Source organism: Xenopus laevis, chromosome 2S (assembly GCF_017654675.1).
Source record: "Xenopus laevis strain J_2021 chromosome 2S, Xenopus_laevis_v10.1, whole genome shotgun sequence".
Classification (NCBI taxonomy): Eukaryota; Metazoa; Chordata; class Amphibia; order Anura; family Pipidae; genus Xenopus; species Xenopus laevis.
The window spans coordinates 166,076,884-166,092,192 of record NC_054374.1 but is presented as its reverse complement, the minus strand read 5'-3'; the positions used below and the strand labels follow the sequence as shown (position 1 = coordinate 166,092,192).

Here is a 15,309-nt window from a genome sequence, read left to right as displayed (position 1 = left end):
TGTACCTCACATGTTTCTTGCCCATTCCGCAGATACGGTGCAATATAATGACTAGGACCCATTTTCTCATGCCCGTGTGGCTGACCGGCAATAGCCCCCACAGGCTTCTGTAATTGAAACACACTTTGCCCCAGTTTAGGCACATGATCAAAGCCCACATACCTATACGTGTACGTTGCCCGGTCAATGGAAGAACGCAGCACCATTGCAGGACTGGTGAACTACAGGTGTGCGGTAGGAAAATAACGTTGCATTCAACCTCTGACCAAAGGACTAATAATTATCTTGCTATGTTACCCGATCTTATGGCTAATGATGAACAAGGGACAGAGCGATCTGCTCAAATTGCCTATTAATGGTTTTAAAGAACCACTTGATAAGAAAAGGTGAGGGTTTCTACACTAGATTGTGTATTCGATTTTACTGTATAGATACTATTTGGTGATGAATATGAACACGATGCTTACGTCACAGTGTGGGTAAGACGCCCACAGCACACGTCATCATTGTGGGTTTTTTTTGCTCCACTTTCGGTTCGGTTTGTGGGGGCTGAAACGTTGAATAAACCACTTTGATTTTTCAAATGAAAAAGCCCTGCTAATGCAGTTTGTTTTGTTGAATGAATATATATATATATATATATATATATATATATGCAGAGTAGGCACGTGCCTAGGGCGCAAAGCTGAGGGGACGCCAGGCACGTACCTGCTCTTTCACCTACCCCATGTCCGGTCCTGTGTCTCCCTGGCTGCTGCTGGTAATTTGCGTTTAAATGCGATTGCGCGCACTTTCGCGCATGCGCGATTGAGCAGACACTAAGCCGGCACCGTGGCCGGCCAGGTTGCCAAGGGCGCCTGGCCGGTTTGGCCCGGCTCTGATATAGAAAGGCTGTGGCACACACTTACTGGAGCAAGGACCCAGGTCTGATAAAGGTCCCTGTGAGGACCGAAACGTTGATCTAATAAAATAAGTTTTATCTTGACAAATCCCAGTGTGCTTCAGCTTTCTATATGGATATATATATATATATATATATATATATCACATAATTTAATACAAATATAACCATTGAAACTAAACCTGCAAAAACATGGACTGTACTAAATATAATTATTTCTGTGAACTCTCTGATGGGTAATGAGATGAGTTTTTTGAGTAAAACGTTTTCCACATTGAGAACACACAAAAGGTTTCTCCCCTGTGTGAATCCTCTGATGCCTGAGATAAGCCGATCTAAATGCAAAGCCTTTCCCGCAGTCAGAGCAAGCGTATGGTTTGTCCCCCGCAGAGCTGTAGCTTATAAAGTAACTTGAACCATAGGGACGGAGGAATGGGTTCTCCCCTGCTGCATGAATGACTGCGTGTGATGCAAGATCGGAATTATTAGCGAAACATTCTCCGCATTCAGCGCAAACAAATTCTTTCTCTGCGATGTGTAGGATTTCATGCGTAACAATCTCGGGGCTAGTGGAAAAGCCTGCGCCACATTCAGCGCTAACAAAGTGTTTCTCTTCTAGTTGACTTTTCTCCGGTTTGGATGTATTTGGACTATCCTTGCGACGTTCCTCAGGTTCTGAAGAAATGGACGGTGTCCCTGCTGAGTGCATGGCCTGGTGTCTATGAAGATGAGATAACTCAGTGAAGCATTTTCCGCATTCGGAACAAGCAAAGGGGTTCTGTTCTACATGAATCCTGTGATGCTTCACCAGCTCCGATTTCATTGTGAAACACTCACCACAATTAGAACACACAAACTCTTTTAGTCGGGCGTCAATCCTCTGATGTGGAAGAACAGTTGTGCCCTTCAGTGGTGCTTCAAGTTCAGAACTCGGCGTGTTCTTGGCTTCCACGTGATCCCTCTGATGTGCCGCAAGATCTAAACTGCAAGTGAAACATTTGCCACACTCTGTGCAGACTAATGGCTTCTCTCCGGTCTGCATTTTCTCATAAGAGCCTGTGACTGGGGCAGGACACTTTGCATATTCAGATTCCGACAATGAATTTTCACTGGCGTGAATTTTTTTGTGCTTTGCCAGATCTGAGCTGCAGGTAAAAAAGGAGCCACATTCATAACACAAATACGCCTTCTCCTCTGTGTGAACTCTCTGATGGGCGACTAGATCAGAATTGTTAGTAAAGCATTTGCCACACTCTGAACACAAATACAGCTTTTCTGTCATCTGGACTGTTTGATTGAACTTGGCGCTGTCCGGAGGATGAGATACATCTTGGGTTTTCTCATTACAGCAAGTACTTGGGTGAAATGAAACGCCTAAATCATCAGGTAAGTCCTGGAGGTGAGTTTCTTCTTGTAAAGTTTTGTTCTTAACAGGAATACTGATGGATGTTTTCAATGTTTCGCCCAATGGATTTAACTTAGTATTTCTTATTTCTTGGCTATTTTGAGGAACACTCTTGTTATTCATGGAAAACTCAGAAAAGGGCGGATGGAAAGCTTCCATTTTGGCTTCCCAAGTGAATGGAAATCCTGTTGGGAAACAAAAAATGAAAGATAAAGGGAAATGCAAAATGGCAAAGACAAATGGAGTTCTGGAAACGTCAAATGTATGTATAAAACCCATTGCACTCATAGTGAAACCTCGATTTTAAGTACCCTGATTTTAAGTTTTCCCGCATTTTACATTTGTGGTCCCACCAATTTATAATGCATTTAAATGGGTGCATTTCCCTGAGGTTTTCCCAGATTTTACATCAAAATGTTGTCCTGATGTTCCCAAAAACAGTTTTTTTTCTTCTATGAATGTTATTATTTGTAAAATAAAGAGGTTTAAAATACTATATTTTGTAGGGATGCACTGAATCCAGAATTCGGCCTTTTTCAGCCGAATCCTTCTGCCCGGCTGAACCGAATCCTAATTTGCATATGAAATTAATTGTGGTGGGGATGGAAATCACATGACTTTTTGTCACAAAACAAGGAAGTAAAATGTTTTCACTTCCCACCCCTAATTTGCATATGCAAATTAGGATTCGGATTCGGCTGAATCCTGCATTTCCTGGTATTTGTGGTCCCACCAATTTATAATGCATTTAAATGGGTGCATTTCCCTGATGTTTTCCCAGATTTTACATCAAAATTTTGTCCTGATGTTCCCAAAAACTGTTTTTTTCCCTCTATGAATGTTATTATTTGTGAGATACAGAGGTTTAAAATACTAACCAGATGTATATTTTGTAGGGATGCACCAAATCCAAAATTCTGCCTTTTTCAGCCGAATACTTCTGCCCGGCTGTACCGAATCCTAATTTGCATATGAAATTAATTGCGGTGGGGATGGAAATCACATGACTTTTTGTCACAAAACAAGGAAGTAAAAAATGCTTCCACTTCCCACCCCTAATTTGCATATGAGAATTAGGGTTCGGATTCGGGTGAATCTTTCACAAAGGATTTGGGGGTTCGGCCGAATCCAAAATAGTGGATTCAATGCATCCCTTATATTTTGCCATGGTTCTGTCTGTGAATGGTCACTTCAAATTAGTCTGTCCCTTATACAGACCTGCACCAATCACTTATTGCTTTAGGTTGTGTGTGACTGACAGAGAGACTTGCACACGCTCCCCATAGTGTAACATTAACACTGCAATGTTTAACCTTTGTTATTAACACACTAAATATTGTATCTCAAAGTAAAACAGACTCCTGTGCTTAAATCCTTTCAGTACTTGCAAAAAAAAGTTACTTTAACACGTTTCCCTGAATTTAATTTTTTCCCAGATCTTACATAATTTTTTTCTGGTCCCGTGAAAAATGTAAACTGGGGGTTCTTCTGTGTTTTACCCCAAAAGCAGTGATACATTTCATTAGGTTTATCCTGAAGGCAAAACATTCCAACTTAACATCATTAAAAACATTATAAAACTCCCCTTTATTTAGCACTTAAGCCCCACCTGTGTTTATCTCTGTAGGGACCTCCTCCTTCTTACACTGCTGGGGGAACAGAACATCCAACTTGTCAACCTGCTACACACAATCACAGGGTTATTAATCATAATTAGCAGTGAACCAGTTTTGCTCAGACCAAACCATACATCGAATCTTTACTTTAAGCAGAAAAAAACCCTAATGGCATGTTCAAACCCTTCAGAATTGTTTATTCCACCCCACCTGAATTAGTATATATAAATATTACAGAAGTCTCATTGTGTAAAAATCCAGATTTAAAAAAACACTTCTTTCTTCACTCCCTGGCCACAGTCTTAGATTAAAGAACCAGTGACACCAATGTTCTTTTATACTTAATTCTCCCTCAAAAGCTATAATGATAGGTAAGGCTTACTTCCCCTTGGATTTTTTTCAAGCTTCAGCCTGAATCTAACCTGAAAAGTGCCCCATAGGAGAAAGGCAAAGGCAGCTTGAATTCCTTTGTGCGCTAAACCAGAAGTCAGATTCGCATATAAAATATGGCATTTTTAGCCACATTAATTTTTATGGTTTAGTTCTCCTTTTAATTTATGTTTCTATTCCTTTGGAACATTTTGGGGGTAATGACATGAGCATATATTAAAGCTGCAGACGCTTAAAAAAAGACTTAGTTGCTATAGGTCATTGGTGGGAAGCGGACTTCCATGTTCAGTGTACAGAGGAATTCAAGCTGTGTTGCCTTTTCGCCTTTGTCTAATGGGGCACTTTAAAGGTCAAATTCAAGTTGAAGATTTGAAAAAAAATCCAAGGAGAAGTAAGCCTTCCCTATTATTATAGTTGTTTTTAAAGGATAAGTAAACCTTTGCAATAAGTGAATGTAAAATTGATGAGAGGGCTAGTCTAAGAACTTTTGCAATGTACAGTCATTATTTATTTTGTTTTAATTCCAAGATATTAAGGGATACATGTACTGTTAATATGAATGAATTTTGTTACAACAGCGCCACCTGCTGGTCAGTTTCCCACCAGTCTGACCACCAAGTAGTCAAGGAAGTTGTCAGGAGAAAGAAAGAGGCTGATGTTCTTCTGCTTAGGAAAGATGTGAGAAAGGTTTCTAATTTTATTCCTAAGCAGAAGAACATCAGCCTCTTTCTTTCTCCTGACAACTTCCTTGACTACTTGCTGGTCAGACTGGTGGGAAACTGACCAGCAGGTGGTGCTGTTGTAACAAAATTCATTCATATTAACAGTACATGTATCCCTTAATATCTTGGAATACAAACAAAATAATGAACGTACATTACAAAAGTGCTTAAAATAGCCCCCTCATCAATTTTACACTCACTTATTTTAAAGGTTTACTTATCCTTTAATAATTTCTGGTTCTTTCTATCACAGAGGATGACGTGCTGTACTGAACTCTGCAGGGAGGGATGGGACATTCAGGCAGGTGCATGCATTCAAGATGGATTGAGAGTTTGTTCCAACCACATGAGGTAGGAGCCAAGGGGTATTCTTTAAAAAGATTCATACAAAGGGCAGAGAGTCACAAAGGGGTTTAGTTCTCCTTTAACTCTAAACAGCAATGTATGGTCTAAAGGTGGCCATACACGGATAGATCCGCTCGTTTGGCGATGTCGCCAAACGAGCAGATCTCCCTCCGATATGCCCACCTTGAGGTGGGCAATATCGGGCTGATCCGATCGTGGGCCCTAGGGCCCAACGATCGGATCCTTCACGTTCGCAAACGGGCGGTCGGATCGCGGGACCGCATCAACGAACAGATGCGGCCGCGATCCGACGGGATTTTTAACCCCATCCGATCGAGATCTGGCCGACTTTCGGCCAGATCTCGATCGGGGAAGCCCGTCGGGGGCCCCCATACACGGGCCAATAAGCTGCCGACTCGGTCTGTCGGCAGCTTTTATCGGCCCGTGTATGGCCACCTTAACACAGATACATGGCATCAATAAATCTTCAATACAAACCATCTTACAGATTAAGTACCTGGTAATCTTGTACACTCTTCCCATTGGCCTCGGTATCAGCCTGTGAGAATGGGGACATGTGACATCTTTCTGGAGTACTGGAGATATCTGAAGATTGAACACACAATTAAACGGACACTGTCATTGGAGGCTTTGAACTCTGATTTATGCCATTCTAATGCTCCACCAAGTCAGAAACTATTTGCATTTCTTAAACTGAGCAATTAATACATATGGATCAGAGGTAGGTGGGACCTAGGCATCCCCGTTAAACCCCCCAGCTTGAAGTCATTAAGATGTGCAAGATAGAAAAGCACAGCACACGCAAGTAGTAGGCAATCCCTTACTTAAAGTATAAGTATCAAATAGCAAACACACAGCACGAGTCATATTTGGGTAACTTTTTAAAGGGGTTGTTTACCTTTAAATTAACTGTTAGTATGATGAAGAGAGGGTTATTCTGAGACAATTTGCATTTGGTTTTTATTTTTAATTATTTATAGTTTTTGAGTTATTTAGCTTTTTATTATTTGCAAATTCTGCCAAATTATTTGCAATAATCAGCCATCTTGTCGCTAGGGTCCAAATGACCCTAGCAAACGTGCACTAATTTGAATAAGAGACTGGAATATAATTAGGAGAGGCCTGAATAGAAAGAGGAGTAATAAAGAGTAATAAAAAGTAGCAATAACAATAAATGTGTAGCCTTAACGAGCATTTGATTTTAGATGGGGTCAGTGACGACCATTTGAAAGCTGGAAAGAGTCAGAAGAAGGAGGCAAATAATTAAAAAACTACAAAAAATAAATATTGAAGATCGACTGAAAAGTTGCCGAGAATCATGCATACTATAATATACTAAAATTAAAAGGTGAAGCACCCCTTTAATGCTTCCAAATCTGTACATATTACCAATGAAAAGTTATTTCTCTTTATTTCTAAGTTGCCGTTACTCTTGCACGGCCATGTTCTTCTGCTTAGGAATAAAATTAGAAACCTTTCTCACATCTTTCCTAAGCAGAAGAACATCAGCCTCTTTCTTTCTCCTGACAACTTCCTTGACTACTTGCTGGTCAGACTGGTGGGAAACTGACCAGCAGGTGGCGCTGTTGTAACAAAATTCATTCATATTAACAGTACATGTATCCCTTAATATCTTGGAATAAAAACAAAATAAACTATGAATGAACATTGCAAAAGTGCTTAGAATAGCCCCCTCATCAATTTTACATTCACTTATTTTAAATGTTTACTTATCCTTTAAAAATAATTGTTTATACAAGACATAGCTACAGGTCACATAATTAAAATTACATACTGTCAACCCATCCAGGAGGCTAGAAAGGTAATACACATTTTAGACAGACTATGAATGTCTCGTAAGGAAATTGGCATAGCACACCCTTCCTATTTCTACAGAACTAAATGACTGAAGCACTGAAGTCTCTTACACCCAGGGCTCTTGATTTTTGATTTTCTTGAAGACTCTTGATTTTCCATGGCGACATCCTCATACTGTTCCAGGTTCCCTTTGGAAAGTTCCAACTGCCCAGCTGGTGGGCATGAACCGTCATTGTTCGGACAACAGGCAGGAGCCTAAAGCACACACAGACAGCATTAGTTTGGGAAAAGTCTGGAAATGTAGAACAGGAAAAAGATGTTTAACCTCATTCTCAACTTTTTTGGGAATACCCCCCCTTTTTTTCTTGCTTAGCCAATGGCCCTTTTCTCCCCACTAATTGTACAATTCCCTACAACTTCCCCAATTTCCTCCTCTCTCAGTTCATCCATTTCCTCTCCCACTGCACCATTCTCTTCCCCTCCCCCCCCATTTATCCTTGTAATATTCTCTCTCCCCATCAACTTCTTTCAAAACTCCTATCAAAATTCTTATATTTTTTGCCACCTATGCCAACAAAAAGTTTTCTTTTCATCTCCCTCTCTATTATTCTCGACTTCCTGAATTCCCACTTTAGCTTCAGGTTTAATTCCCAATATTAAAAGAATAAGTTAACCTTTAGAATAAGTGAGTGTAAACTGATTAGGGGGCTATTCTAAGCACATTTGCTGATGTTCTTCTGCTTAGGAAAACAATTAGAAACCCCTCTCACATCTTTCCTAAGCAGAAGAACATCAGCCTCTTTCTTTCTCCTGACAACTTCCTTGACTACTTGCTGGTCAGACTGGTGGGAAACTGACCAGCAGGTGGCGCTGTTGCAACAAGATTCATTCATATTAACAGCACATGTATCCCTTAATATCTTGGAATAAAAACAAAATAAACTATGAATATACATTGCAAAAGTGCTTAGAATAGCCTCCTCATCCATTTTACATTCACTTATTTTAAAGGTTTACTTATCCTTGAAAGTCACCTCTGAAGTTGATCTCTTAGGAATCTTGTCTGTAAGTTTTGGGTTCTTCTTGGTTTTTTTTTCCTCTTGCACGAGTGATGTCAGTGAACGTGCCAAGCACTGATTGGGCTGAACCTTTTCATGGTCTGTCTTCTTCACAACAATGTAATCCTAGAAGTAAAGCAAGAAACCCCTGAGTTCTCATACAGACCTGTCTGTGTTAAGTTATAGGCACTTTAGAAAGATGATGTGTTCTGCATTAATATTCTAAACATTCCTTTTGCAACATGTGAATTAAAACAATAAGATATGTTTTAACTCCTTAATGTTGTTCATCTTTCAAACTATTTTTTCAGTTTAGTTGTTTACAGATTGTACACCATAAACAATTATTTTTTCCAATTGCTTTCCATCTTTAATTCTTTATCATTTACCCAAAATTGAAGTTTAATGTTCGAGTCTCTGGGGTTTCAGTCTGGCAGCTCAGTGATCAAGAAGCATCTGAACTGTTATAATTTGCTACATTTAGTTGATACAATTATTTGATACATTTCTCAGCAATATCTGTGAAATATTAGCAACTATTGTATCAATTCTAACAGCCGCCTTTAATGACACTCAAGGATTTTGCTCAGTAGGGACAAAGATAAGAAATGTATCAACGTAGGGGCAGATTTATCAAAGGTCAATTTTTTTTTTTTAATTCGAATGAACTCGAGTGACCTCAAAATTTGAATAGTATATTATTTAAGAAAAAAATCGAATATCTACAACTGGAACGAATATTAACAACCCGAAAATTCAAATCAAATTCGACTAAACTCGAATCGAGTTTTTTCTCTGAAAAAAAACTCGAATGTAAGGAAAGCTATAAACATCTTCAAATGGGTCACTGGACCTCTGCCATTGACTTCTACATGAACTTGGCAGGTTTAAGGTGGTGAAAAGTCTAATTCAAATTGTTCCCAGGGTTCAGGTATGATAAATCTCCACTTTGAATTCGAGTTTGGATTATTCCCCACTCGAATTTGACCAAAAATTCGAAAATTAGAATTGACAATTCAAACCTTAAAGGGATTCTGTTATGATTTTTATGATGTTGTTTTTATTTCTAAATTACACTGCAAATAATTTAATCGACAATATAAAATGTCATTCCTGAAGCAGCAAGTGTATTTAGTTGTAATATTGGTGTGTAGGTGCATCTCAGCTCATTTTGCCTGGTCATGTGATTTCAGAAAGAGCCAGCACTTTAGGATGGAACTGCTTTCTGGCAGCCTGTTTCTTCTACTCAATGTAACTGAATGTGTCTCATTGGGACCTGGATTTTACTATTGAGTGCTGTTCTTAGATCTACCACTCAGCTGTTATCTTGTGTTAGAGAGCTGCTATCTGGTTACCTTCCCATTGTTCTGTTAGGCTGCTGGGCGGGTGATATCACTATAACTTGCAGTACAGCAGTAAAGAGTGACTGAAGTTTATCAGAGCACAATTCACATGACTGGGGGCAGATGGAAAACTGACAGTATGTTGAGCGCCATGTCAGATTTCAAAACTAAATATAAAAAAAAAAATCTGTTTGCTCTTTTGAGAAATGGATATCAGTGCAGAATTCTGCTGGAGCAGCACTATTAACGGATTGATGTGTTTTGAAAGAAAAAAATTCCACGACAGTATCCCTTTAATAAATCTGCCCCTAAATGTATCAATTTAGAACAGTTAAAAAGTCTGCGACACCCCCCAGAGCTGCTTTAGAAGGTGAAAAATGTAACTTTATACTTCATTAATAGAAAAACAGTCACAAATAGAAAATGGAAAGTAAATAGAAAAAGTCTTTATTTCTGGTGAACTATCTGAAACCAACTTAACTGAAAATGTGTTTGAAGGTGAACAAGGCCAACATGATATCCAGTGAAAAGTCATGAGGTCTTTTGTAGGACAGAAGTGAGTATAGCAACAAGACGCACGGCGCTCATCCTGCATCACCAAGCAGACATCTTGGTCATGTGACCCAGGCGCACCTGCAGGTCACCTGCTTCATTTCAATACAACAAGCAAATAGCACTCACCTCTCCCGTCAGCAGACAGATAATCTCCAGGGTGAGGTCCAGGATCTTTTCAGTCACCCGGTTTCTGTCTCTGTCCATCATGATTGTTCTATGAATAGTTCAGGATGAGGGTCGAATTACATGAAAAAAATTTATAATATTTCTGTTTCAATAAACATGGCAACCGATTGCTCAAAATGTCATAAGTTATACTCTGACGACTGAAATGAATCATAGTGTGTATTTTTAGTCTGCAGAATTCAGACAGTGGTACTGAAAGAAAATTGTTCTCCATTATTTGTTCTGAGATTGCACCCATAGGAGTGGTTTCAGAACAAAATACCCCATGATTCCATCAGACCCACACTGGCAAGCTGTAGATTGTGGCAAATGCCAGTGTGGCTGCTGTAGACGCGAACTATATAGTGGCTTGTTCTGGTCTTGAAGTGTCAAGGCCTATTTTGAATCTCTGTTCAGATATGAATCCCACTGAAATAAGTAACTGGCTCAGTTGATAAGCCTGTGATCTACAAAAAGCCGACATAAAATCTACTATATGTTGTAGGCCTATAGTTTTACCAAGCCAGACCTAAATCTTTATATCACTTAGTGTCAGAGGTAGACTTTACATCAGTGATCCCCAACCAGTGGCTCACGTGCAACATGTTGCTCACCAAACCCTTGGTTGTTGCTCCCAGTGCTTATTTTTCAATTCCAGGCTTGGAGGCACATTTTGGTTGTATACAAACCAGGTGTACCGCTCAACTGAGCCTCCTGTAGGCTGCCAGTCGCCCAGTAGGGACCCCAACCTTTTTTCTTACCCCTGATCCACATTCACATGTTAATAAGAGTTGGGGAGCAACATGAAAACTGTTTCTGGGGCTGCCAATTATGGGTTGTGTGACTGGCAGCCTACAAGAGACTCTGTTTGGCCTGTACATCTGTTTATGCAACCAAAACTTGGTTTTTGAGGCCACTGGGAGCAACATCCAAGCAGTGCCGGGCCGAGTCAGCTAGGTGCCCTAGGCAATTAGGCCATCCATCCCCTCCTCGTGCGCACATGTGTATGAGCATGCATGGCCAGAAGAGAGCACACGCCAAATATGTGCCACATCTAGGGGAAGGCGGCAGAAGAAGGAAGGAACTAAAGGAAGGCGGCAGAAGAAGGAAGGAACTAGGGGAAAGTGGCAGATGAAGGAAGGAACTAGGGGAAAGTGACAGAAGAAGAAAGGAACTAGGGGAAAGTTGCAGAAGAAGAAAGGAACTAGAGGTAGGCGACAGAAGGAAGGAACAAGAGGAAGGCGACAGAAGAAGGAAGGAACTAGGGGAAGGAGGCAGAAGAAGGAAGAAACTAGGGGAATTTGGCAGAAGAAGAAAGGAACTGGGGAAGGCAGCAGAAGAAGAAAGGAACTAGGGGAATTCGGCAGAAGAAGAACAGAACTGGGGAAGGCAGCAGAAGAAGAAAGGAACTAAGGAAGGCGGCAGAAGAAGGAAGGAACTAAGGAAGGCGGCAGAAGAAGGAAGTAACTAAGGAAGGCGGCAGAAGAAGGAAGTAACTAAGGAAGGCGGCAGAAGAAGGAAGTAACTAAGGAAGGCGGCAGAAGAAGGAAGTAACTAGAGGAAGGTGCCAGAAGAAGGAAGGAACTAGGGAAAGGAGGCAGAAGAAGGAACTAGTAGAATATGACAAAAGAAGGAAGGAACTAGGAGAAGGCGGCAGAAGAAGGAAGAAACTAGGGGAATTCGGCAGAAGAAGAAAGGAACTAGGGGAATTCGGCAGAAGAAGAAAGGAACTGGGGAAGGCAGCAGAAGAAGAAAGGAACTAGGGGAAGGCGGCAGAAGAAGAAAGGAATTAGGGGAAGGTGGCAGAAGAAGGAAGGAACTAGGGGCAGGTGGCAGAAGAAGGAAGGAACTAAGAAAGGCGGCAGAAGAAGGAAGGAACTAAGAAAGGCGGCAGAAGAAGGAAGGAACTAGGGGAAGGCGGCAGAAGAAGAAAGGAACTAGGGGAAGGCTGCAGAAGAAGAAAGGAACTAGGGGAAGTCAGCAGAAGAAATGAACTAGAGGAAGGCAACAGAAGGAAGGAACTAGGGGAAAAGCGACAGAAATAAGGAAGGAACTAGGGGAATTCAGCAGAGGAAGAAAGGAACTAAGGAAGGCGACAGAAGAAGGAAGGAACTAAGTGAAGGCGGCAGAAAAAGAAAGGTACTAGGGGAAGGCAGCAGAAGAAGAAAGGAACTAGGGGAAGGGGGCAGAAGAAGGAAGGAACTAGAGGAAGGCGACAGAAGGAAGGAACTAGGGGAAGGCGACAGAAGGAAGGAATTAGGGGAAGGCGACAGAAGGAAGGAATTAGGGGAAGGCGACAGAAGGAAGGAATTAGGGGAAGGCGACAGAAGGAAGGAACTAGTGGAAGGCGACAGAAGAAGGAAGGAACTAGTGGAAGGAGGCAGAAGGAAGGAACTAGTGGAAGGAGGCAGAAGGAGGAAGGAAATAGGGGAAGGTGACAGAAGGAACTAGGGGAAGGAGGCAGAAGGAAGGAACTAGTGGAAGGAGGAAGGAAATAGGGGAAGGCGACAGAAGGAACTAGGGGAAGGTGACAGAAGAAGGAAGGAACTAGGGGAAGGAGGCAAAAGGAAGGAACTACTGGAAGGAGGAAGGAAATAGGGGAAGGCGACAGAAGGAAGTGTCAAGGATTAGGCAGGGGGCGCTGTAGAGTCTGAAGGGAAAGGGCGAGTCCTTGAGGCAGGGGCTGTATGTGCCAAGGGGAAACTTGAAGGGAAGCAGGAACAGGTAGATGAGGGCGAAGAGTCAGACTGGAACAGGACGGATAGGACGACGATCAGGACTGGACAAGACAGGAAGAAGAGGGCGACGACTCAACAGGAAAGGACTGGATGTGGCAGGAGTGGAACAGGACGGTGCGGGCGTAGATCAAACTGGGGGATAGAGTGCAGAGGGAGACAGGAGCGGGATAGCAAGAGAGGGAGACTGGAGCGGGATAGCAAGAGAGGGAGACTGGAGCGGGATAGCAAGAGAGGGAGACTGGAGCGGGATAGCAAGAGAGGGAGACTGGAGCGGGATAGCAAGAGAGGGAGACTGGAGCGGGATAGCAAGAGAGGGAGACTGGAGCGGGATAGCAAGAGAGGGAGACTGGAGCGGGATAGCAAGAGAGGGAGACTGGAGCGGGATAGCAAGAGAGGGAGACTGGAGCGGGATAGCAAGAGAGGGAGACTGGAGCGGGATAGCAAGAAGGGACTGGAAGCAGGTTAGCTAGAGAGCTGGAAGCTGGATAGCAAGAGAGGAGTACAAGGTAGGGTTGGAACAAGGTCGAGGCTAGAAAGGTACAAGATAGGAAAGGTAAGCAGGACAAGACAAGGCAGACTAACAAGGGAGAAGGGGCAAGAGCTAGAAACCTAGTTAGGGGCGATGCCGCAGTACTAGAAAACCATGCAATGCTCTGGCAAGGAGTGGTCAGAGAGCTGCCCTTAAATAGGGAAGAGGCAGCCCTGATTGGTTGATTAAGATAGGCAGCAGCTGAGCTGGGGCTGGAGAGGCCAATCAGGCGGCAGCTGGGCTGGGACTGCAGAGGCCAGGTTACACACAGTGAGTAACCCTACAGGCTGCTCACCTGGCCAAATGGCCAGGGCATCGAGCCAGAAACCCAAAGGTCCCCGGCCCGACTCCCAGCAACACCTGACAGGAAGGAACTAGGGGTAGGAGGAAGGAAATAGAGGAAGGAGGCAGAAGAAAGAAGGGACTAGGGGAAGGCGATAGAAGGAAGAAAGGAACTAAGGGAAGGAGGCAGAAGAGGTACGTGCCTGGCACGCCTTAACTTTGTGTAGGCACATGCCTCTTCTGCCGATCCCTAAGTTCTAGCCCTGCATCCAAGGGATTGATAAGCAACATGTTGCTCGTGAGCCACTGCTTGGGGATCACTGCCTTGGAGGCTACCAAATAGCCAATCACAGCCCTTATTGGAACTTTTTTCATGCTTGTGTTGCTCTCCAACTCCTTTTACATTTTGAAGTTTGGGGAACTGTGTTCTACAGCATCAGTATAACAGTACCATGGAGTCAGTACCATAGGGTTCTCTATTTTCTCTCCCTGCCACTTTGTTTGTCTCCAGGCAACATGGGGCCTGGCCTGGAAAGCACTGGGCATCCATGATAGAGGGATGTTTATAGATTGTTCTGCATATATTCATATGAAAATCAAAGGCAGCAATGTGGGGCGCCACCTGGTCAGTATGAATTCTACATAATGTGAAAGCAAATAAATGGGGCAGCTTCATGGCCCGCACGAGGCAATGGCACATACAAGGCAAATTATGGCACGTATGAGGCAAATTATGGCAAATACGAGACAAATTATGGCAAATAGGAGGAAAATGATGGCACAGACATAGGTTGTGACTACAGCACCATGTACACTGTATGGATTCATATACAACTCACAGACCTGCATCTATTCCTCAGTCCTGTGACTTATCATAGGGCCCAACTAATACACCCAGTGACCCTGAAGAAACCATCATGGCGGCCATTCAGCACCTCCTCATCCTCCTTGTGCTCCTTCACCTCTTGTGCCCAACTCCCCAGGAAAAAGTTCTCCATCCCCCTCCCTTTCTTCTGCCACAAACCCCTGTATCCAATACTTCCCAATGTAGCCCCTTTGCTCATTCGTAGGTCCCTAATTAGCTCAATTCCCAGCCCCTACTCTCCCTTACATTCCCATCAGCCCTGACTAAACATTTTTCAGCCTTCAGTACCTTTTTTTCACGGTCTTCCTCTACAGTGTTGCCAAACAGGGCACTTTACCCTCAGCAAAAATGGCCGCCGTCAATCAGCGATAGCGGTAAAGGATGTTGACAGGAGGGACAAATTATAAACAGCCCCTCCCTTTACTACAGTAGCTCACGGTGGCCATCTTTCTTTTGGGCGGCAAGTAAAGGCAATACATGCGCATGCGCGCTATAAAAGCTTTCCTTTGACATTCTTGGTAAAGCGCGAATTTGGCGGTGCATCTTGTGCGACGTG

General features: G+C 42.7%; 1 protein-coding gene across 3 annotated transcripts; it reads right to left on the bottom strand.

Annotated features, from left to right (window-relative positions):
* Positions 1–992: 992 nt before the first annotated feature.
* On the bottom strand, positions 993–15,200 carry LOC108710061 (gastrula zinc finger protein XlCGF26.1-like). Of its 3 annotated transcripts, none has more exons than XM_041584645.1 (7): positions 15,042–15,200; positions 10,301–10,388; positions 8,253–8,402; positions 7,329–7,473; positions 5,897–5,985; positions 3,916–3,985; positions 993–2,491 (listed from the first exon to the last, which is right to left on the bottom strand). In XM_041584645.1, the coding sequence occupies exons 2-7, from the start codon at positions 10,379–10,381 to the stop codon at positions 1,104–1,106; spliced, it is 1,923 nt and encodes a 640-aa protein (XP_041440579.1). In that variant the 5' UTR covers positions 10,382–10,388; positions 15,042–15,200; the 3' UTR covers positions 993–1,103. The 3 variants fall into 3 exon arrangements, with proteins under 3 accessions (XP_041440579.1, XP_018105929.1, XP_018105930.1); XM_018250440.2 differs by having other exon boundaries at positions 994–2,491; positions 3,916–3,988; XM_018250441.2 differs by lacking the exon at positions 15,042–15,200 and adding an exon at positions 14,732–14,982 and having other exon boundaries at positions 994–2,491; positions 3,916–3,988.
* Between the last annotated feature and the right edge of the window lie 109 nt (positions 15,201–15,309).